Below are 25,297 nucleotides of genomic sequence, written 5' to 3'. Positions count from 1 at the left end.
TTCCAAATTGTGATTTTCTAATTCCACATTCCTACTATATTAATTAGTTGGCATTCTACTGTCAGGAAGAACTTTCTTATCTTCCCATCTATTAATGTGTTTATCGCTATCAATGTAGACTTGTTGATTCCTGTTTTGGTCAATGGATTTAATTTGTTACTATGATTATTTATTTTACACTCAAGTTGTCCCATATTTGACTAATGAGAGTCCCTTCAAATGACTTCGGAGGTCTTTCTAACAGGTCCCTGCCATTCTCTGGGCATCACCTGAGTTGTTCCTCACCCCACGTTCCAGGCTTATCTTGCACTTACCCTGCCCCATTCCTAGAATCAGCCAATTTTCCAAGGAGCCCTGGCACCTTTCAGTGGGGAGTTGTATTTAGAAACCAAGATCTAGGCACTAGGTGTGCTCATTGCTACCGGCTATACTGCCATTCCCAGGCTATCTTAGTCGACAGAACTAGGAATTACATGTATACAGATGTACATATGTACACACATGCACACACCTTCTTATCTATATTTACTTCTGGATCTGTCTCTATGTAAGTAAAGTTTGCACTGATATACCCACTTGCAATACACCACCACAGGGTTTATTTGGGCTTCCGTTCTTTCCTTATTGCTACTTCTTTTCATCAGTAAGGAAACTGACTCCCATTAGCCTCAAGATATGTGCTTGTTTGCTCAATCCATTGTATATGCCACTCCCGTGACACCACTGGGCTGCCATTCTCACAAGGGCCACTCTGAATATCCCACTCAGGTCCACCCCATGAATTTGGAATGGAATTAGGAAGGAAGGAAGGAAGGAAAGAGGAAGGGAATAAGGGAGGAAGAATAAAAGGAAAGGAGGGAGGGAGGAAGAGAGACATGCATTTTTAAAATATATATATATATTTTTTTGATTTTTTTGGCTGTGTTGGGTCTTTTGTTGCTGCGCGCGAGCTTTCTCTAGTTGCCACGAGCAGGGGCTACTCTTTGTTGCGGAGCACGGGCTCTAGGTGCGGGGGCTTCAGTAGTTGTGGTGTGTGGGCTTCAGTAGTTGTGGCTTGAGGGCTCTAGACACAGGCTCAGTAGTTGTGGGGCACGGGCTTAGTTGCTCCGCGGCATGTGGGATCTTCCCGGACCAGGGCTCGAACCCGTGACCCCTGCATTGGCAGGCAGATTCTTAACCACTGCACCACCAGGGAAGTCGGTGCATTGTTTTTAAACTGAGGTATAATTAATATATAATGAAATGCACAGCTCTTAAATGTTTAGTGGAAGAGTTTTGATAATTTCATGTACCCAAGTAGCAACCACCTAAAATAAAATATAGACTGTTTCCACCCTCTCCAGAAAGTTTCCTCATGTGAGGAAGTACACCCATCAGCAAGCATCATTAAAAACCCCCTCCTCGGCTTCCCTGGTGGCGCAGTGGTTGAGAGGCCGCCTGCCGATGCGAGGGACGCGGGTTCGTGCCCCGGTCCGGGAAGATCCCACGTGCCGCGGAGCGGCTGGGCCCGTGAGCCATGGCCGCTGAGCCTGCGCGTCCGGAGCCTGTGCTCCGCAACGGGAAAGGCCACGACAGTGAGAGGCCCGCGTACCGCAAAAAAACAAAACAAAACAAAACAAAAAAACCCTCCTCATCACTGGTCCTCCCAATGTCTATCGTTCAGTTTACAGCTGCTGCCGAAACTGCTCTCCTCTATTTCAAACTTCTCCAGGTTTTCTTTTCCTGCTGTGCAGCCCGTGGCTTTCTCTCTGTTCCTCCACCCACCTCACATCTTTATTATACAGGACACCTTGGCCCTTTTCATTCGTTTTCTCTCTTTTCCCCCATCAAGGGAATTCTCCACAATAACACAGAGCTTGCGAGCAATCAAACATAAATCCTTCTTCTTAGGAAAGGAAGGTGGAGTGTGCGTGTGTGTGTGTGTGTGTGTGTGTGTGTGTGTGTAGACTGTGATTTAACCACAAAGGGGAAGGATGCTTGTTTTATGTTAGTGGCGGTGCACTGTTCTCCTCATCATGGAACATCATGTGTGTGTGTGTGTGAAGATTGTGATTTAACCACAAAGGGGAAGGATGCTTGTTTTATGTCAGTGGCAGTACACTGTTCTCCTTAGCACGGAACATCATGTTCGTTAGCAACATCATTAAGAATCGCTGTCTGACAAGAACATTTCTCAAACTGATGTGTCCCAAGGAGCTTTAGACCTGTGGATATAAAACACCATCACCCAAACGAGAACAAGCAAAGGCTATGTATTCAGAGCTTGCTACCGGAAGGCAGTTAGCCATCATCATTCGTGTTTGGCAGACACCCCGAATCTGTTAAAGGATGGGAAACCTTTACTGCAGATGAAAAGGGAAAGCCTCAAGCATGCCCTGACGGGAGGGTGTTGGTTTGGGGAAGCTGGATGTGGACTAACTGGAAGCCGGGCATCCTATGTGCTCGATTAGAGGAACACACTTGGTTTTCTCTGGTTGGTTCTAAGTTTGGCCCATTGTAGAGATTGTGGGTCAGAGCTCTGTCTTTATACGTTGTCTAGCCATTGTCCATTTGTACACTCAGTCCCTCAGAGCGAGGGACATGTAGGAGAACTCTGGGGTCCTGGATGGTCTGCTCTGAGCCCTTTTAAACAGCATCATCAGCCTTGGCCCATCCTCTCCTACTCGACTTCTGTACCTCTTAGTGTCCATACCTGTAATTTCACATCGACTTCCCAATCCCTCAAACAGATCTAGAATCCGGCTCGACAGACCTAAGGAGTCTTCAGAACGGATGAGGGGGGCTTTGCGTTGGTTTGGTGTGGGAGGAGATTGAGAATGCAAGGGTAGTGCTGAGGCGGGAAACCGGCTACCAGGAGGGTCGTGTTACTCTCTGCAGGTAAGAGAGGAAGCAGTCAGTTTGTGAGAGAAGATGGTGACCTCAGTTTTTTAGGCTTTATAATCTTAGATGCTGCTGTGAAGATGTTCTTTGCTCATATATCTGGAACCTGGAACGTCATTTTAGAGGTGAAGAGACCTGAAAATAAGCGATGGTCCTCAGTTTGCATGCCAAGGCTGGGGGTGGAGCGGGTAATTCAGCCTTTGCGTTTTCTATCCACCGCTACACAAACCAAGGATGGAGAGCAAGACGTCTGGACCAGAGGCCGGGCAACCTGGAACTACCAGGATTGCATCAGAGGCGAGACCGAGCTGTTGTGTGTCGTTAACATAAATGTCGTGAAGACAGAAACCATCTACCAAAGATTTCACAACAGACCCGCCAAAGTGAAAAGTAAATGATTAAAGAATGTAGGTCTTGGAGCTCCTTTCAAACCATGATCCTTTATCTTCTATTTACAGAGATAAAAGTACACCCCAAAATGGTTAATATTTAAGCGCTTTAATATTTACAGCTCTCTTTTTAGTAGAGGAAAGCCACTTTGGTAGTGCCAGCGTGAACCCTCCACGATGATTCCTCCCGTGCTCCTCTTGTTTTCAAGTTTTCTCTGCCACGTTGCTATTGCAGGACGAAGTAAGTTCTCTTTGCTTTTGAAAAAAATAATTCATATATCCGTCCCCCTTGTATAATACGCCAGGGATCCATAATGATTGGTTAAATTCCCTTTAGGGTGGATGCTTGAGAGAGCGGATTGGTGCTTGTTCTTTGATATAGCCCTGTCTAAAGTTCCCGCATGAGACATTTACCTTGTTTAAGCCTCAGTGTACAGACCTGTGAAATGGAGATGACAATAGCACCCTTCAAAAGTTGGTGAGATTAGACGAGGTATTGCATAAGTCAAGCATTTGGTACAGAACTCAGCGTGCATATTGTTGGTAGCACGAAATACTTTTCATCTGTGTGTGCTATAGCTGAACTTAAACCTGCAAATACAGATTTCTCGGGCAACTGCTCTGTGCTCTGTTTCAGTCTGTCCCAAGCCAGATGACTTACCATTTGCCAGAGTTGTTCCGTTAAAAACATCCTATGCCCCCGGGGAGGAGATCGTATTCTCCTGCCAGCCAGGCTACGTGTCCCGGGGAGGGATCCGGAGGTTCACCTGCCCGCTCACAGGATTTTGGCCCATCAACACTCTGAGATGCACACGTAAGTCAGCCTCCATCTCATGCATTCTCCCCGTCATTCACATCCTGGACATGTTGGGGAGATGACCTACCTTGTCATGCTCGCGGTACAGAAAGCCAGCAGAACTGTGGAGTGGAGGGCTGTGAAGAAACAGCAGGGTCTGTGGGGAGTTCCACAGGAGAAGAGGCTAAGGACAGTAAGTGCTATTTGCAGCACAGCCTGGAACTAGGGGAGATTTTAAGAAGAGACTTGGTACGATAAAAGGGGAGGAAAACACTGCTGATGTGAAAAGAGAAGTGGAGATTATATTACAAATTATATTTATAATAAAGTATAAATATATTAAATTAATAATGTACAGGAATATTATATATAATAATATATCATATGTAATATAACAGTTATATATGTATATATACATTCACAGATATCTGACTTTATGGTAGATGGTTGCTTTTTTATTTTTTGGCCTCGTGGCTCAGCCTGTGGGATCTTAGTTCCCGGACCTGGGATTGAACCCTCGCCCTCAGCAGTGAAAGCGCAGAGTCCTAACCACTGGACCGCCAGGGAATTCCCGATGGTTGCTCTTACTTATTCCTCAGAGCGTGGTTCCGTGATGCTGGCGTTATTTTTTCACAGTCGGCTCTTGAACAAAATCCACCTGAGAGGATTTCTGGCAATTTTATGCAGAAGTCAAGCAGCAAAAGTAACTGTATGGACCTATCCGAGCTCTGGCTACTTTGGTTGTACGGGTGATACCATTTGTGAAAACGATACGTGTTCATGCGGTGATTTTAATATGCTTTTTGATTAAAAAAGACAAAACGTAATTGTTAATGAAAAACCACTGTAACATCATTAGGGAAAAGTTTTCCGGAAATCAGCCTTAACTTTGGAACACTAACAACTTTCTTTTTCAAGTTATTTTCCACGTGTATACTTTCCTCATTGCAGTGAGTTGACACCATTTTGTGTTTTTCTATTTTCACTAGCATATCAGAAGCGTGGACTATATCTCTGTAGTCTTCATAATCCATATTTTATTGGCCGTATCATATTTCAGGTGGATTTACCCTTTAATTACCATTAATTAAAATAATACCATGATAGTGAACATTTAGACTGTTTGGTTTTTGTCATTAGAAGTAACAATACAGGGAATTCCCTGGCGGTCCAGTGCTTAACACTCCGCACTTCCACTGCAGGGGGCGAGGGTTCGATCCCCGGTCGGTCGGGGAACTAAGATCCCGCATGCTGCATGGCAAACAATACAAGGGGTGCCTTGGTGCATATATCATTTGACTTATTTTGAGTTATCTTCTTAGAATAGTTACCAGTAGAGTTACTGGATCAAATAATAGAAATGAGTTGATACATTTTAATCTTAATAGTAAATTCTATAAATGGAAATTGACCTTTATATCTTTAAATCACAGCCAGAGTATGTCCTTTTGCTGGAATCTTAGAAAACGGAACTGTACGCTATACAACTTTTGAATATCCCAACACGATCAATTTTTCTTGCAATACCGGGTAAGGACTTCTGGCTCACAGATGCAGCCCATTCCTGCGCCCTCAAGCTAATCATCAAGGCTGGTCCTTTTCTAGTCTTTAGGCTGGACTTGCCCAGTACAGATCACTGAATACAAATCCACAGTGGTGTTGAGGGCAGGGTAAGGGGTGGAGAATACAACAGCTAGTGAAATATGAAGTCAACGTTCTAAGTTTTCTGCTCCTGATTAGTTACTTATTTGAGGAGTACATTGAAATTATTGAAACTGGGTGATAATTCTTTATGACCTCTGGGCCAAATCTTGGCATGAGAGTTAAAATACTTTAGTAATCGGACTTGGGCTTTAGTTATGAGGCTAATTTCATCGACTGTGACCTCGTGGAAGAGAATTTTATGGAGAAGCCTGAGTGTGATGATGTAAACCATAATCTTCATCCTCACAGCATCCCCAGAAGAAAGCACTTATGGTTGGTCATATGACTTCCCTGCCTCACGAGCAAATACACCATCAGTGACACTGGCGATGGCTCATCGGCTGTAGAGCAGGGCAAAGTTTCACTGAGGAGGCTTGTTTGTGATTAGAGATTAAGAAATACTGTGTGTGAAAGAGGCAGTCCTTTCATCTGAAACACCAATTGACTGGTAGGCTTCATGATGAATGACCTTGAACAAACTGGCTTCAGGGACAATGGTACATTTGCAATGGAAATAGACTGCATTGTTTTTAAACATTTGGGTCAACAGGCTCTCAGAAAAGGAATATTAGGGATTATTCGGTTTGATTCACTTTTGTGATCCTGAAAAAGAGGTGGTTCTTTGCTTGGAAGCAGTTAACCTGACCAGCTGGTTGGAGACAAGGGGTTTGGGCACTGGGTAGGGCTGGCTTCCATACCCACTAGCGATGGGACCTTCCCATTCTTCAGCAGTTCCCTGCAGCCTTAGGCTGGGAGACTTGATGAGCCTCAGAGGAATGTTAAGCCTCTCAGGAAACAGTATTATAAGACGGAAAAGAAGCCAACAGTATTTTTTTGGGAGGGGGTCTTCGTTGCTGCGTGTGGACGAGCGGGGGCTACTCTTCGTTGCGGTGTGCGTGCTTCTCATTGTGGTGGCTTCTCTCGTTGTGGAGCACGGGCTCTAGGCGTGTGGGCTTCAGTAGTTGTGGCATGTGGGCTCAGTAGTTGTGGCTCGTGGGCTCTAGCGCACAGGCTCAGTTGTTGTGGTGCATGGGCTTAGTTGCTCCCCGGCTTGTGGGATCTTCCCAGACCAGGGCTCAAACCCGTGTTCCCTGCATTGGCAGGCAGATTCTTAACCACTGTGCCACCAGAGACGTCCCGAGAAGCCAATAGTATTAATCTGCAGCAATGTTTAACAGAAAAGACATTTGAGATGCCATGGGTGGATTATTTTATAATTTAGTGGATTACATTTTCCCTTTGCAGGTTTTATCTGAAAGGAGCTAATTCTGTTCAATGCACTAAGGAGGGAGAATGGAGTCAGAAACTTCCTGTCTGTGCTCGTGAGTTTGTGGGTCCCAGTTACAGGGAGGTGACTAGCTGATTTGCCTGGGACTTCCCGGGTTTTACCACTATAAGATCTACACCCTGGAAACCCCTCAGTCCCAGCTCCATGAAATGGTTGGTTGCCTTTCTGGGGACTGTCCATCCTGACATCTTACTCTGGAAGATGAAACAACCGCTTTGGAATGATAAACTCTGACCCTGACCCTGACTCTAACGCTGAAACTCCAGATTAGTTAGGTCAGGACGGCAACCCACTGAGTCTCTGTGTGAAGCTGCTTGTGTAAGCTCCGTACAGACAGAGTACAGAAGCAGGAGGTATTCCACAGGAACAAACAGACCTAAACTAGGACCACGATGTCGCTCAGGTGTCACAGATGACTTGTCGTCATCAGCAGCTATTGCAGGAGGTTCCCTCAGCAAAGTCCTTCGCCAATTCTGACTCTCAGGAACGTCTTCCAAGGTAGCATTTGGATCTAAGACGTATGGTATCATAAGCAACGTGGTCTTGTAGCAGGCAAATCAGTGGTGGCAAGACCTAAATTTCCTTCATCTTTTAGATTTTTGTTTTTTGTTTTTTTTTTAACCAGTACGCGGGCCTCTCACTGTCGTGGCCTCTCCCGTTGCGGAGCACAGGCTCCGGACGCGCAGGCTCAGCGGCCGTGGCTCACGGGCCCAGCCGCTCCGCGGCATGTGGGATCCTCCCGGACCGGGGCACGAACCCGCGTCCCCTGCATCGGCAGGCGGACCCTCAACCACTGCGCCACCAGGGAAGCCCCATCTTTTAGTTTTTTGACTGGTTCAGACATCTGATTTCCAGATCATATTTTCTTCTTTGGCGTCTCCAGCTGACTGTGTTTACCCTGGTATTTGATCAAAGTTTGCATTTTCCCAAGTTAATCTCTGGATTTTTGTTGTTGTTGTTCTGTAAAGAGTACTTTTAAAAGACTCAACTATTTTCATTAAAATGATAGTTCCTTCTTTTTTCAGCTATAACCTGCCCTCCACCACCAATACCGAAGTTTGCAAAACTTAGTGTTTATCAGCCATTGTCTGGGAACAACTCCCTGTATGGAGGCAAGGCCGTCTTTGAATGCTTGCCACAGCACGCAATGTTTGGAAATGACACCGTTACCTGCACAGAACATGGAAACTGGACAGAATTACCAGAATGTAAGGGTGAGTGCAGTGATGAGACAGAATCATCATGGGAGTGTAGAATCGCTTTTTTGAAGAGGATTGAAAATTTCTCTGTCATGGAGGGTTTCTAATGACCTTGTGCAACGAATGTTTACCGGCATCTGCCAGGTACCCAGGATGCCAGATGAGCGAGACCTGACTCAGCTCAGGAAGATGAGCTGTGATGCAGGGGTCTGTCTGCGGCTTCCCAGAGGAAGGGCTCGCGGGAGCAGTGGAGAATGGGGGAACGGCATAGGCATACCACACAAGGGCGCGGGATGGCGAGAGCCTGGGGGTGTGAAGGAGCAGGGTGTGTGCATGGACAGCTGAGTATTACTGTGAGGCTGGATTAAACTGGGGAGTCCTAAGAAACAGGCGAAAAACTGGGTTGCAGTCAGATCGATATAAGCTTTTGTAGTCTTTACCTAAACTTAAGAATCACAAGAATACTTGATTTAAAAATATATATGAAAATTCTTTCTCCTTTAATTTGACTCCTCATTACTATCTTTGAATTTGTCAACTGCATAACAAGTAGAATTTATCACGCACACCAGGAATTATACTAAGGACTGTTACCTTCTCCCGCAGTGGGTGTTACAGATATCTACTGAATGATTCAAACGTAAGTGCTTTTTAGCATAGGGAAACTACTACTACTACTAATACCTAGCACCTTTTGGGGGACTAAACTCTGGGCCAGGCACTGGTCTCCTCCTATATATGTGTCATCTCATTTAATTCTCCCAAGTCCTAAGCAGTGGGTTCTTTTTCTTTTCAGCCATTTACATAGATAGATCAGCCGTCAGCATGTTGTGACATTCTCTCTCTTTCCTTCTATAGACATACTATTTTCCCCCTGAATCATGTGAAAATAAGTTGTACACATCATGACACCCGTGAACACTTCAGCAGCATGAATGTCCGAAGAACAACATTGTCATATGTTATCACTGTACCCAAGACATTTAACATATTTGGAATTATTAACAATAATAATTTAAACAATTACATTACATACAATTAACAATATTTATTTCATATGCAAACTGCCCCAGCTGATCCAGAAGTATCCTTTATACACGTGTTTTGTTCTCTGTGAAATCTAATCATGAATCACGTATTCTGTCTAGTTGTCATAGCTCTTTGGTTTCCTTTAGTTAAGAGTTTTCCCCTGCCTTTTTGGTTGTCTTTCACTGACATTTTTGAAGAGTACATGCTAGTTGTCTTGGAGAAGTTTCCACAATGTGAATTTGGTCGATTATTTACTCATGATTGGATTTGAGTTAAATACTTTTTTTTAAAGAATACACTCCATCACACCAGAAGGCACATGGTGTCAGTCCATCGCTGTCATGCTTGATTTGATCCCTTGGTCAGGTGGGGTATGCCCCTCTTCTCTTGGTAAAGGCATCACTTTCTCATTGAATTAGTAAGCAACCTGCGGGTGATAGTTTGAGACGGTGAGAATATTCATTGTCTAGCAGTCATTTTAGCATCCACTGATAATCCTTGAGCTCAGTCAACTGAGACATTGGTGGTTACAAAATGGTGGCTTTCTAAGTTTATCTTTCTTTCTATATTTATTAGCTGGAATTTTTCTACAGGGAAGAGTTTTTCTTCCATGAACTATTTCTTTTTAGCGTTATTATAGACTCAGAGATTCTTTTGCACTCAATTTGTGGAAGAGCCAAAACTGATCCAAGCAGCCCAGCACTGGATTTGGTCCCCTTGAACCATCTCATTAGACTTCCTCCCTCCAGCCTGGCTTTCTTTACTGGGGTAAATAGGGATACGGGCTTGGGGCTGTACTGCTGAGGATCTAAAGAAAGCCGGGAAGCCTTCAGTTTTCTCCTTCATATTTCATGCTGGTTTCTTGTATAGTCTGAAGACAGTCATAAGAATTAGATTTAACATTTAAAATCCAAATAATGCAGTTCTAGTGTGCATAGAGGGAATCGCTGTGTTTTAATTTCATGGTCTGTTGGTTAAAAGAGACAGACTTTTTCCGTCTTTCAAACCCACCATCTTAAGACTGTGTGCAGATGAAGTTTGCAATAAGTACTACCTTGTGATTATGTGAAAGCCCAAAGCACTTGGTAACTCATTAATTTTCTTTCAAAGTGTTGTTGTTTCTATTTTAATATCCAGAGTCTCACAAGGATAAGATAAAGGGGACAGAATTAAGCACCAAGGTCCCCAGAAATTGTGTTCTAGGCACAGGAACACCCAGTGATTCAGTGGTATAAGAGAGACAAGCGCGTGGCTATTCCGTAACCACTGGACCCCACGCTATTTATACTAATACGTCTTACTGCTTAAACTTTTTAGAAGTAAAATGCCCATTCCCATCAAGACCAGACAACGGATTTGTGAACTATCCTGCAAAGCAAGTACTTTATTACAAGGATAAAGCCACTTATGGTTGCCATGATACATACGCCTTGGATGGACCAGAAGAAGTAGAATGTGGCAAATTCGGAAAATGGTCTGCACAGCCAAGTTGTAAAGGTAAGAAATAGGGGTAAGGTCTTGACCTGCCTCCCAATTCATGGAGTAGATCGCCTTTACTTGCCATCTTCTTGTTCCAGTCATCTTCCACTTTGTTTCTCAGACTTGATTCACAGCTACTGGGATTTATATGGGCATGGGGAAACTTCACGCTTAGCAATCCTGTTTGAGATGAAACTGCATGAAGTAGACATATTTTGTAAGCCTTGATAATATGGTGGAAGATCGTGTGGGCTTCCTATAATTGCTTTTAAGCCTTGGCCCATGAGCATCCTTTTTTGCTTTGTTCTAGTCAAGACCCTTCTCACTGTGGCAAAACCCAACCACACATTCCGGCTAGTTCCAGGAAATGGTGACGAATTATAAACAGGCAACAGGCAATTGTATGGACATTGACTATGAGGAAATGAAACACAACGGGTCCTCTTGAGGACTGCGACTGAAAGTCAGGAACTATTGCTACTCTTTCCACGTCTCATTGGCCTCACGGTCTCTCTCATATCTGTTTCTCTGCTTACTCACCTTGAACCTGGCTTGATGCTACACCAGGACCTCTCAACTAAAGGATGCATCACTCACTGGCGTCTTTTCCCTGAGATGCTGGTTGCTTCTGAGTTAGGTGTCTATCCTTGATCTGGTCCGTGTCATGCTTATGCAAAGAACACCGACTTTGCGCTGCATTTCTGCTCAAGTTGCTGTGGGCTGGACAGTTTTGTTTTTTTAAAATAATGTGTTTATTTTACTTTTGGCTGTGTTGGGTCTTTGTTGCTGAGCGCGGACTTTCTCTAGTTGCGTGAGTGAGGGTTACTCTTCGTTATGGTGCATGGGCTTCTCACTGCTGTGGCTTCTCTTGTTGCGGAGCACGGGCTCTAGGCATGTGGGCTTCAGTCATTGTGGCATGTGGCTTCAGTAGTTGTGGCACACGGGCTTCGTTGCTCCGCAGCATGTGGGATCTTCCCGGACCAGGGTTCGAACCCATGTCCCCTGCATTGGCAGGCGGATTCTTAACCACTGCGCCACCAGGGAAGTCTGGGTTGGACAGTTTAAATAGAAAAGGCAATTAGGCACAACAGGCAAAATGACATATGACTAGGTTGGGGTCCCCTAGAAGCAGAGCCTGAGACAGGGATTCAAATACAGTTGGTTTATTAAGTGAGTCTCAGGAAAAAGAATGTGAGGCAGGTAGGATGGAGCTGGACACTGGTTCTCAAACCTCACTGTGCATCAGAATCTCCTAGAGGGTTTGTTTAAACAGAGTCTCTGATTTGCTGGAGCTGCAGTAGGACCTGAGAACTAGCATTTCTACTGGGTTCCCAGGTGATACTGACGCTGCCAAGCCAGGGACCACGTTTTGAACGAGGATGTGGGCTCAGCTGGAGTCTAACTTCAGTTTAATCCCCCGGGAGCTCTGGACCATGGGAGTCCATCCTATCGAGAGGCAAGGGGACCTGATTATTTTGATCCCCTTCTCAGCCCGTCATAGGCTGCGGGCTGCTCCCTTCCCTGACCCTGGGGTTGTGGACTGATGTGCATACTCTCCTTGGAGAGGTGGCTCTCTTATGGCTGAAGGGCATTTTTCAGAGAAAGGAGCATTTATGAGCTGTTATGAGCCAACACTCACAGTGGCTGGTGGGTGGTGCAGCAACTCAATAAATGGGAGCTGAGTGGGGCGGGGACGCTTACCTGAAAGGGCAGGTATCTGATAGGGGACGCTTACCTGAAACGGCAGGTATCTGATAGAAGTTCTTTTGCACAGAAGCCCAGTATCTGATGCTTCTGCTCTGACCTTTTTTTTTTTTTTTTTTTTTTGTGATACGCGGGCCTCTCAGCGGCCAGGGCTCATGGGCCCAGCCGCTCCGCGGCATGTGGGATCTTCCCAGACTGGGGCACGAACCCGTGTCCCCTGCATCGGCAGGCGGCCTCTCAACCACTGCGCCACCAGGGAAGCCCTGCTCTGACCTTCTTATGTGGCTACTCCAGGGGAAGAAAAGGCGATCTTGGAAGCCACGATTAAAGGTTCTATTGATAAGGAGCAACAGTTAGCAATGATACTGATGTTACTTGCTGTCTTAGAACCTTCTCGTCTTGAGCACTTTGTTTCAGGTCTGAACATCTACTGGTTCAAATGCTACATTTTCTTTAAGAAAGAGTAAATGAAGTCCTGTCTTGACTACAAATATTGTCTCTTTCAGCGTCTTGTAAATTATCTGTTAAAAAAGCTACCGTGATATATGAAGGAGAGAGAGTAAATATCCAAGACAAATTTAAGAATGGGATGCTGCATGGCCAAAAAATTTCTTTCTTCTGCAAAAATAAGGAGAAGAAGTGTAGCTATACAGAGGATGCCCAGTGCATAGACGGCGTCATTCAAATCCCCAAATGCTTCAAGGGTGAGTTCAACACTGGAATGTTTAGCTAGCACTTACGCTTGTCCTTCGCCATAATCAGTACTTTTATTACCTGATGACTAAAAGAAGCCATGTTAATGTGGCCACTGGATTTTTTAAAAGAGAGTGGGGCAGGAGGAAATACCAAGATGAAGCAGTAAGCTGTATTTAGTTTCCCCACATTTTCCTTTCCTTTTCTTTTCCTTAAAACTCAGGGTTGTGGTTTCATTTGATGAGTGTTGAATTATGCCATCATGTATAATTCCAGGTTATGCTTGAATACTAATAATAATATTGAATGGAATACTGAATAATAATACTGATCACCTCTTGGTCCCAAATGATAAAGAACTCACCCCAAACTACAAAGTAACTCATGTCAATGGTCATTGGTTTATAGGTCTTCTAACATTTCTTTCCTTCCTTCGGCAATTCCTGGAGTTTGAAAAGTACCCATTAGCGCAAAGTGTTCGTTAGAGCTAAACATTTTAAGGAAGATGATATTGTGTTTGTGGGTGATAAAGAAGTGTATAATGGCCAGCATTAAAGCCATTAGTTTCAGGGTTTTTTTTTAAATTTATTTTTTAAAATAAATTCTGGATACAAAACTTTTTTTTTTTAACTACAAGCTATGAAAATATCTTCCCCAAGAATGTGATTTTCTTTTAACATTGCCTACAGTAACTTTTTTTTATTGGAGTAGAATTGTTTTACAATGTTGGGTTAGTTTCTGCTGTAGAACAAAGTGAATCAGCTATACGTATACATACATCCCCTCCCTCTTAAGCCTCCCTGCCACCCTCCCCCCACATCCCACCCCTCTAGGTCATCACAGAGCATTAGTTTCAGGTTTAAGGTCTACATATCTTTGTTTCTACAAAGGAGGAGCCAGCCAGAAGCTATTATTGCCTCCAGGTTTAGAAATGCTTCAAGAATGTTGACAGCCCTGTATCAGCTGGCAGAGGAGAGAGTTGGGAGCAGATTAGAGGAGAGAGGGGTCTGAGAAGTGGCCAGCTAGAGAGAGAGAAGGAAATGATAACTAGCAAATAATACCCACCTCATAGGTTTGATGATTAGAAATATTATGCGTGACATGGAGTAAGTACACAATGATAATAATGGTGGTTATTATCACTATAATTACAAATAGTTAGAAATGCACTGGATAAATTGTTATTGTTCAAAACACAGCAGAGCCCTAGTGAGACATTATATACTAAAGTTGACAAAGCACAGTAATCCTAGCACAGATCAGCAGAAAAAATATTAGCGGAAGATAATTTAAAAAACCAAACAGAGCTTTGTTAATGCACTTCCTCGTGCTGTTCTCTTTTAGAGTCTTCAGACAGATGCAGCACTGTTGGTGCATTGGCGATTACATAAAGGGCTGATACAGTTTTTTTCTTTTAATCTTGACTGTCAGAATTATACCTAATCTTTTATTTTCTCTCTTGGAAACGAGTGCCTTATCATTTCCCTGATTTTTCTCGCATCACTTAAAGCTCACACTGAATGCTTTCATTCACGTAATTCGATTTATTCTGCACGTTTATAAAATGTATTTGACTAGGCTTGGCTACTTAACAGATTTAAGAGATGACTGTTTCTCATCAAAAAAAAAAAAAAAAAAAAAAAGAGATGACTGTTTCTCTTAAAATGTTTTTTTTTTTTCTCCCCAAACAGAGCACAGTTCTTTCGCTTTCTGGAAAACAGAAGCATCTGATGTAAAACCGTGCTAAGTTGGTTTCCTGATTCAAAATTAAGTGTCATCCTTGTATGTGTTTGTCCAAGGAACCTAATGGAAATGGAAAAATAAAGTGACTGAATGTATCGCGTCAGCCATTGCAGTGTTACTCCAGGGTAGCTTACTTTGAATTATCTGGTTAAGAAACCCAAATATTCGGAACATTGTCCTTGCATGGCTGTGAAATGGAAAGTGTAAATAATTACCTAGGTAACCCAGTTACCCTCTCCCTAATTCGACTCCTAAACGCTTTCACCTAAAACAACTGCGAGGCAAGAGTTTTCTTAGAATGGTCCACAGACCCCGGCATCAGTATCGCCTGGTAATTATTACAAAGGAAAAAAATGCTGTGTCCCGGAATTTCCGAGGATGGCCCCCAAATCTACATTTATAACAAAGTCCCCAGATAATTCTTCGCATTCTGAAGTTTGAGGAGCATCACCAAAAAGGAATGCATCGACTTTCAGGCCAATAGAAATGGATCTGAGCCCTTCAAGTTTGGTTTACATAATGCCTAAATAGCTTTCCTTACCCACCAGAATTCCGTGACCGGTCACTGACATTGCTCCTTTGTTTATGTCTAACGTCCTTGGCCTTTTCTCCTCCTGTAGTACGTGCTGGCAAAGCCCACCCCAGGCTCTAGCTGCCTTCCCTGTGCCTGCACCAGAGCAGCTGAACGTTGCTGGAAAAAAAGAAAACCTCACAATTATGCTAATAGGTCCCACTTCGATTCACGAACGTGGGCCTCACATACGCTCTCAGCCGTGCCTGGCAATCCTACCGCATTTCACTAGTTTGTTCTCTCCCCAACTCCCCAACGTGGCTGTTTCTCTTCTCAGCCCTTCTCAAGCCATCGTCCCTGTCCTCTCTCTCGGCCGATGACCTTGCTCCTTTTTCGCAGAGAAAATAGAAAAGACCCTTTTCAGTCTTCCCATGACCAAGTCTACCATCTCAGCCATGTCTGTACCAGGGTCTCTGCCCTCCGCCTCGTTTCTCTGAGATCCCGTCTAAGGGCAAACCTCGTGTCCGGGATCCCGTCTTCTGTCTCCTACTTAAGGATTTTGTTCTTCTGATGAATGATCTTCCATGTTTATTTTTTTTCCCCTTTCTACTGGAGCATTTCTATCAGCATATAAATATGCAATAATATCACCACTGTTTTAAAAAAAAACCTTACTGTTACCTCACATCTTTTTCTAGCTACTGCTCCGTCTCTGTATCCCTTTTTATAAAAGTCCCAGAAAGAGTTGTTTACTTTGCCATCTCCACGCTCTGTACTGCCCATCGCGACTGGTAAACTTTGTCTCCGCACAGGTGTTTCCTCCGGGATGCGTCTTCCTCAGGATTCACCTGCCTTCACGGGGTGTGGTCCGACATCTCCTCCAAGATGCTTTTCTCTTCCTCCTCCCTTTACAGAAATCAGTGTGCCCCCCACTTCCCAGGATGTCATTCAAAATCTCCAAGTGCCCGTTACTTAACTTTAAAAAACAGCTTTACTTTTTTTCTCAATCCTTTCCTTCGATATTCTTCCCTCTTCCTCTCTCTCAACCTCTCTCGCTTCCCCCCTCCCTCCCTGCCCCCTCCTTCCCCTTCTTCTTCTTCTCCGCCTTCTGCTTCCCCCCCCCTTATCTTTCTCCATGACGTGTATTGAGGGTCAGCTTTGAGAGTGGGCGGTTACTCCCCTTTCTAAACCAAAAGGCCCTATTTAGGCATTTTGCTGAACAAAAACCCATCCACCCTGGATTTCCTCTTTTAGCACTAAGTTTTAGAACCACTGTTTTCCTTAACTTGTCACTTATTCACTTAAAACTGGACCTCCCCCCATCTTACCTCACAGCTGTAGGAATGGAAAGAAAGCAGTAAAAATTTTAGAGCCTTTCCCCTGCCCCAGACTGGATCGCTGGGTTTGCTCCAGAAAAGGAGAGAATATGTTGTTCTATTATCCTCCCTTTTGTTGCAGATATTTTCCTAATTAAATTTATTGTTTCAAAAATGTTAAATATATAGACTTTTAAAACTGTAAATGAAGCTTTTTTTTTTTAATTGAAGTATAGTTGACTTACAGTATTGTATTACTCTCAGGTGTACAATATAGTGATTCAATATTTCTATAGATTTTACTCCATTTAAAAAGATATTGTAAAATATTGGCTATATTCCCTGTGCTGTACAATATGTCCCTGTGGCTCATTTATTTTATACATAGTAGCCTGTATCTCTAATTCCCTACCCCTATCTTGCCCTTCCCTCCTTCCCTCTCCCCACTGGCATTCATTACTTTGTTCTCTATATCTGTTAAGTCTGTTTCTGCTTTGTTATATTCATTCGTTTCATTGTTTAGATTCCACATATAAGTGATATCATACTCAGCATAATGCTCTCCAGGTCTATCCATGTTGTTGCGAATTGCAAAATTTTATTCTTTTTTATGGCTGATTATTGTATACAATTGTGTGTGTGTGTGTATATATATATACATACACATATATATATATACACACACACACTACATATTCTTTTTTTTTTTTTTTCGCGGTACGCGGGCCTCTCACTGTTGTGGCCTCTCCCGTTGCGGAGCACAGGCTCCGGACGCGCAGGCTCAGCGGCCACGGCTCACGGGCCCAGCCGCTCCGCGGCATGTGAGATCTTTCCGGACCGGGGCACGAACCCGCGTTCTCTGCATCGCCAGGCGGACTCTCAACCACTGAGCCACCAGGGAAGCCCTACATCGTCTTTGTCCATTCATCTGTTGATGGACACTTAGGTTGCTTCCATGTCTTGGCTATTGTTAGTGCTGCTATGAACACTGGGTTGTGTGTATCTTTTCCAATTAATGAAGAAAACATTGGTAGAACACTCTTTGACATAAATCATAGCAATATTTTTTTGAATCTTTCTTCTAAAGCAAAGGAAATAAAAATAAACAAATGGGGGCTTCCCTTCCCTGGTGGCGCAAGTGGTTGAGAGTCTGCCTGCCGATGCAGGGGACGCAGGTTCGTGCCCCGGTCCGGCAGGATCCCGCGTGCCGCGGAGCGGCTGGGCCCGTGAGCCATGGCTGCTGAGCCTGCGCGTCCAGAGCCTGTGCTCCGCAACGGGAAAGGCCACAACAGTGAGAGGCCCGCGTACCGCAAAATAAAATAAAATAAAATAAAAAAAAAAACAAAAAAATAAACAAATGGGAAGTAATTAAACTTAAACGTTTTTGCACAGCAAAGGAAACCATCAACAAATCAAAAAGAAGACCTACTGAATAGGAGAAAATATTTGCAAATTATATGACTGATAAAGGTTTAATAGCCAAAATATATGAACAGTTCATACAACTCAACATCAAAAAAACAATCTGATTAAAAAATGCACAGAAGACCTGAACAGACATTATTCCAAAGGCCAACAGGCACATGAAAAGATGCTCAACGTCATTAATTATCAGAGAAATGCAAATTAAAACCACAATGAGATATCACCTCACACCCATCAGAATGGCCATCATCAAAAAGACCACAAATAACAAATGTTGGCGGGGATGGGGAGAAAAGGGAACTCTCCTACCTTGTTGGTGGGAATGTAAATTGGGGCAGCCACTGTGGAAAATGGCATGGAGGTTTCTCAAAAAACTAAAAATAGGGACTTCCGTGGCGGTCCAGCGGTTAAGACTCTGCACTTCTAGTGCAGGGGGCATGGGTTCGATCCTTGGTTGGGGAATTAAGATCCCACGTGCCATGTGGTGTGGCCAAAAAAAAAAAAAAAAAGACTAAAAATGGAACTACCAAATGACCCAGAAATTTCACTCCTGAATATTTATCTGACCATATATGTTCTTTCAAATCTGTTTTTTGTGTTTTTTTTAAATTCCTTGTCTTTTTTTTTTAACATCTTCATTGGAGTATAACTGCTTTACATTGTTGTGTTAGTTGCTGCTGTATTCAAATCTCTTTTGCTGGAACTTTTTATAAGGAATCTCCAGATGGAACTTTTAATAGACTATTCCATAAAAAACTCCCGGAATATGGCAAGTTTGTTGAGGATGGCTTCTTGCATCATTTTTTTCTTTGAAGGCATTTCAGGCCACTGGATAGGCTTGGGTCCTTGAAAATTAATCAGAGTAAACTTTAGAACTTAGGCCATAGTACTGATTCCTCTAATGATATTTTCACAGAAAGAAAAATCTGCTATTTTTCATTCTGAAGAGGCAATTTGGATTAGAGGAGCCCATCAGAAGAAACTGCCCAGTTGCAGCCCCTCTATTTAGTGATTATATGGTCCATTTAGTCCCATAAGTAGCCTCTCTATTTGAAATGTTTTTCTTCTTAAATGCTTAGATCACCAGGTTGCCTGTTACCAAAATTCAGCTGTACCCTCCCCAGCCAGAGTGCAGTGACCTTCCCTGCTGGCTGAGGTACCAGAAAGTATTCTTCTTCTCCCCCACAGGCAACCTGGTGCAGAAAGAGTGAAATTATAATCACAAATCGATGGTTATCATCCTACATTTTAACAAGGTTGAAGGTGGTCTTCCCATGCTATGTAATGTTGCTTAACCCGCAACTGCAGACCCATGGAACCCTGTAAGCTATTATGGCAGATGGGCTTCTAAACACAAAGGGATCCAGGTCGTCACTTTTATTTCGTGCTCTAACATGTTTCTTCAAGAAGTTATAGAAAATGAACTTTCTCATTTCTAAGACATTGACCAATCTTTCAATATATAGGATCTGATTTCTGAGTCCCCAAACTCAATGATAAGTATTTATCAGTAAAATTTCCCATCTACTAGCCCGAGGGTCATTCCCCACCTTAACACTGAAATAGATTTAAAAGAAAGAGAAAGAAAGAAAGAAAGAAAAGAAAGAAAGAAAGAAAGAAAGAAAGAAAGAAAGAAAGAAAGAAAGAAGGAAGGAAGGAAGGAAGGAAGGAGAGCTTGGGGTTTGTGCATGTGGGTGTGAGTATATGTCTGCACATTTGAGAGTGTGTGTGGTTGGTGTGCACATGTGTACGTGAATGTGTATGCTGTTTGAGTGTGTGTTTTGTAAATGTGAGCACGAGTATGTGTGCACGTGTACACGAATGTGTGATGTACGTGTGTACACAAGTGTGTGTACGAGTGTGTGCTCTTTGTGCCCGTATGTGCATGTGAGCATGCGTGTGTGAATGTGTTTACATGAGTGTGTGTGAGCGTGCAGCATACTTAGTTCTTTGTGTGCTAATGCTGCTTCCCAGTGGCATCTGCCACTTCTGAAAGTTCATGACAGACAGTTTGGAAGGAAAAGATTGACGTTTCCCGCGTCAGGCGCCGGGAAGCACTTCCCTTCCCATCTAGCTCACCTGTGTGAACTCCATCTTCCCAATCATCCCATAAGGATGGTAAAGACACTGAAGCTCACGGAGGTTATGTCAGTTGGTTTACACAAGTGACGGCGCTACAGAGCCAAACTTCAGGACTGTGTTTTCCTCCCTTTTTTTACACTGCTAGGGAAGCAATGCATTTCCCGGTGGCTTCCTGGAAATAACCGAATTCTAGAGCTGGCATTTTCCAGCCTAGGGAGGGGTGCTGAAACAGGGTGGTGAGGAGATTTTTGTAGAGGTGAGGCTAGGAAGTGGCCTAGTAGGTGGTTGCTGTTTGCATGAACGTTGGTGAGAGCAATATGTCTGCAAATCTTCCTCGACGTCCAATGGGGTTACCTCCTGATAAACACATTGTAAGTTGAAAATGCATTTAATACACCCAACCGACTGCTCATCATAGCTTAGCCTAGCCTACATTAAACGTGCTCAGAACACTTACATTAGCCTAGGGTTGGCCAAAATCATTTAACACAAAGCCTGTTTTATAATAAAGTGTCAAATATCTCATGTAAGTTATTGAGTACTGTACTGAAAGTGAAAAACAGAATGGTTTGGGTACAGAATGGTTGGAGTGGAGGGGTTATTTATCCTCCTGATCGCGTGGCTGACTGGGAGCCCTGGCTGCCGCACTGCCCAGCATCACCAGAGAGCGTCTGACTTCAGATCACTACCTGGGACAAAAGCAAAATGCAACATTCAAAGTTCGGTTTCTACTAAATGTATATTGCTTTCGCACCATCATATAAACTGAAAAATCTTAAGTCGAACCATTGTAAGTGGGGGACTGTTTGTGTTATTGAAAGGGAGAGGGGACGAATAGCCGAGTTTATCTCTGCTAATAGCCTCTGGCACAGATCAATTGCCTCAGCTTAGTTCTGGCAAAAGAAAGGAATCCAGAATCATTGTGTTACAGGTTGTAACTCTGTCTTCTAGTGGTGATGAAAAGAAAACATGCCCCATAATTCTTGGTTTCTACACTCCTTAAACTACATCTATCTGTGGTATAATTTATTCTTCTGTGACCTAGAAATAGAAAGTTCTGAATTATTTCCTACCCAATTTAAGGACTTCACTGGCTACAGGATTATTTTATTTATCTCTAATGTCTTCACATAATAATAATAATACTCATTCTTTGTATTTATAAATTGCTTTCCATTTAGATGACTGAGTCATTCATGTATTTCAATGTAATGATACAGAGAATCTTAATAATGCAAAATGGTGAATCACTGACTGAAATTTGGTTATTCAGAATATCAGCTTAGGCATCAGTACTGTGTACAGAGCCATTTGCTGATTTTGAAACAATAGATTAAAATATGGAAGACATGTATAACATGTGAAATTTCCCCCCAAAATGGGCAAAGGACTAGAGGACACTCTGTGGAAGAATTTGAAAAAAGGACTAATAGGGATGTTCAAATATTTCAGCTTTTCTAATAGCGGAAAACACAAATTAAAAAGAGATACTATTTTTATATATATAATTAGCACAGATTAGAAAAATTGTTGATGTGAGACAGCCGCTCTCAGGGACTGTTTGAGTGGAATTGCAAATTTGCAAAACACTTCCAGGAAGCAATTTGGCAGTAATGATCAAAAGCTTTAATTTCATTCATGCCTGCAGGAATATCTTTTATGGAGATAGTTGAAACTTCAACTGAGATGTATATATTAGAAGATAATTATTGCAGTATTATATAAGAGCCAAAAATTGCTAATAACATATATCCAATCACAGGAAAATAATTAAGCAAATTATGTTATATCCAAATGATGCAAAAATAGACACTAAAATGATCATATATATATGTATAAGATTTGAGAATGTATTTATAATTGTTAATAGTGGCTATTCCTTAATGGTAGAATTAATTTTTATTTCTTCTTTAAACCTTTCAGTGTTTTCCAAATTCCGTATAATATCATCAAAACTTTTATAACCTGAAAAAAATACGCAATTCAAAAATCTCAGCTTAGGAAGAAAAATTTTGTTTCTCTTTACAGTTAACTCTTGATTATTCTTGATAGTAAGTGGAAATAATTGCCTGATAATCCACCTCAGTGATCCAAAGTCACTAACATTTGTTTTTGTGTCTTGTACTTGCTTTGCAATGTGTTTATTATTCACAATCCTTCAAACTACTGGATAACTGACTTCACACTGAAGCTATTGAAACCTCGATTCCAAAATGCTTGAGAGGGCTTCCCTGGTGGTGCAGTGGTTAAGAATCCGCCTGCCAATGCACGGGACACGGGTTCAAGCCCTGGTCCGGGAAGATCCCACATGCCGCGGAGCAACTAAGCCCGTGCGCCACAGCTACTGAGCCTGCGCTCTAGAGCCCGCGAGTCACAACTACTGAGCCCGTGCGCCTAGAACCCGTGGTCCATAACAAGACAAGCCACTGCAGTGAGAAGCCCACGCACCGCAACAAAGAGTAGCCCCCACTCGCTGCAACTAGAGAAAGCCCGTGCGCAGCAACAAAGTCCAACTTAGCCAAAAATAAATAAATAAATTTATGGAAAAAAAAACACCCAAAATGTTTGAGTGGGGAAGAATACAGTGAATTTCATAACTTTATGTCTGAGGAGAAGAATACGGTGAATTTCATAATTTTATGTCTAAGTCAACGTTTTCTAAAATAGAGCTATTTTTTGGAGAGATTTGAGGGTATCTAGGAAGTAAAATTGAATGACTTACATCATCTTTAGTTTCATTACCTAGAGATTCACTGTCCGCCTTTGATTCACATCCTTACACGTTGTTTTCCTTTGTGTGTGTATATGGTGAGTATGTAAATTGGTAGAATGGCTTGTAAGCTGTTTTGTAACTCATTTTCTGTGAGTATTATTAGTAATATATTTATTACTATAGACTTATACATTTGGATCTTCAGGGAAATTAAGGTATGAAAGAATGCCTTTAGAAAACATATGTTTTTTTTGTTGTTGTTTTTTTTTTTTGCGGTACGCGGGCCTCTCACTTTTGTGGTCTCTCCCGTTGCGCAGCACAGGCTCCGGACGCGCAGGCTCAGCGGCCATGGCTCACGGGCCCAGCCGCTCCGTGGCATGTGGGATCTTCCCGGACCGGGGCACGAACCCGTGTCCCCTGCATTGGCAGGCGGACTCTCAACCACTGCGCCACCAGGGAAGCCCAGGAAACATATGTTTTATATGCATATAATTTAAAGTTGAGAGAAGTAAATTACTGTATCAGGTCTAAATTTGACTTTATATAAACAGAAAATTCAGAAAACAGTAGCTTAAACAAAATGGAGGTAACCTCTAGTCTCTGCTATAGTTACTATAATTTTATAGAACGGGATTTTGAAATATATGGATAATCAGATTTAATACTTATAACAAAATGCAGGCCTAGCTCAAAATATCTATGAAAAATTATCTTTCTAATTAGTAAAAGTCACATTGTCCCAAGTTTTATGTAGAGAATCATTGACTTCACATTGCTCAGTATTATCCAGACTAATTCTTAATTTTAAGTTTATATTTTGAAAATAAATAGATCCCTTTCAACTTGAGAAGTATAGCATGATTAACTTCCCACCTGGGAAAGAAAAACTATTTTGGGGGTCATGTTTATCCTATCATTATCAACTATGTTACCATTTGATTTTTAAATATTGAGGTAAACCATTAATTTGTTTTTGGAACAATCCTTCTATTTTCATTTAAGTCACTTGTGGCTGATAGGAAATAACATTTCCAATGGAAATAATCCTTCAATTTCAATACCTTTTTAAAGCCAAAGATAAAACAAGGTCCAGTATATATTTTCATATGGTAACTTTATAATCACAGTGATGTGTTTTCTTAATCTCTCCTCTATTCCCATAACATATTATTTTAAACCAGGTGGCATAATCTGACTCTAATATGGTTATTCGGTATTTGTGTTACTGCCTCCTACAATACTGTAAACTTTTGGAGGGAAGAAACTCATCTCTGACCTCCCAACTCTTGAAGCTCTGTTATACTTGGAACCATTTGAGGTAACTCATCCATCCCCTTCTCTGAGAAAAGAACCCCAGCTACTGTCCCCTAAGCACAAGAGTGAGCTGACAAAGTCATGTTTATATGATGGGATGCCCAGTCCTGACATTACCTGATTCGACTAAGTGTGCTCTCCTGATTCACATTAGACAGTCAGACTCACTCTCTTAGAAAGAAATTTGGCCTCTCCCACAGCAGGGAGCTATGGGGCGGTCATATTCCACTCCAGGTACAGAGAGAAGCACGAAAGACCCATCTGCGTTAATTCTTTGGTTCAATAAACATGTATGGATTGCCTCTCCGTGCTAGGAACTCTGGGTCTGCCGTGGTAAAACCCAGCAGATATGGTCCTTGTCCTGATGGAAACTATAGACATATTATTTTTATTATTTATTTATTTTTTTTGTGGTACGCGGGCCTCTCACTGTTGTGGCCTTTCCCGTTGCGGAGCACAGGCTCTGGACGCGCAGGTTCAGCGGCCGTGGCTCACGGGCCCAGCCGCTCCGCAGCACGTGGGATCTTCCCGGATCGGGGCACGAACCCGTGTTCCCTGCATCGGCAGGCGGACTCTCAACCACTGCGCCACCAGGGAAGCCCGACATATTATTTTAAAAAAAATTTTTAGATTTATTATTTATTTACCTTTATTTTTGGCTGCGTTGGGTCCTAGTTGCGGCACGCGGGATCTGTGCTGAGGCATGTGGGATATTTCGTTGCAGCGTGCGGGCTTCTCTCTAGTTGTGGTGGCAGGTTTTCTCTCTCTAGCTGTGGCGTGTGGCCTCCAGAGCGCATGGGCCCTGTAGTTTGCGGCACGGGGGCTCTAGTTGAGGTGCACGAGTTCAGTAGTTGTGGCACGCAGGCTTAGTTGCCCTGTGCATATGGGATCTTGGTTCCCCGACCAGGGATCGAACCCATGTCCCCTGCATTGTAAGGCGGATTCTTTACCACTGGACCACCAGGGAAGTCCCGCCTATAGACATTTTAAAAAGATCTTTAATATCAGTTAATATTTGACTACAAATTTCGA

General features: G+C 42.8%; 1 protein-coding gene across 1 annotated transcript; it reads left to right on the top strand.

Annotated features, from left to right (window-relative positions):
• Positions 1–3,393: 3,393 nt before the first annotated feature.
• APOH (apolipoprotein H) lies at positions 3,394–15,007 on the top strand. The gene is made up of 8 exons (XM_067714665.1): positions 3,394–3,510; positions 3,907–4,083; positions 5,499–5,595; positions 7,015–7,091; positions 8,083–8,271; positions 10,603–10,782; positions 12,975–13,172; positions 14,853–15,007. Exons 1-8 carry the CDS (start codon positions 3,447–3,449, stop codon positions 14,906–14,908), a joined length of 1,038 nt encoding a protein of 345 aa, XP_067570766.1. The 5' UTR covers positions 3,394–3,446; the 3' UTR covers positions 14,909–15,007.
• The last annotated feature ends 10,290 nt before the right edge of the window (positions 15,008–25,297 follow it).

Source organism: Pseudorca crassidens, chromosome 19 (genome assembly GCF_039906515.1).
Source record: "Pseudorca crassidens isolate mPseCra1 chromosome 19, mPseCra1.hap1, whole genome shotgun sequence".
In the NCBI taxonomy this organism is placed as follows: Eukaryota; Metazoa; Chordata; class Mammalia; order Artiodactyla; family Delphinidae; genus Pseudorca; species Pseudorca crassidens.
Note: the sequence above shows the minus strand (reverse complement) of the source record. Positions and strands in the feature narration are given on the sequence as shown.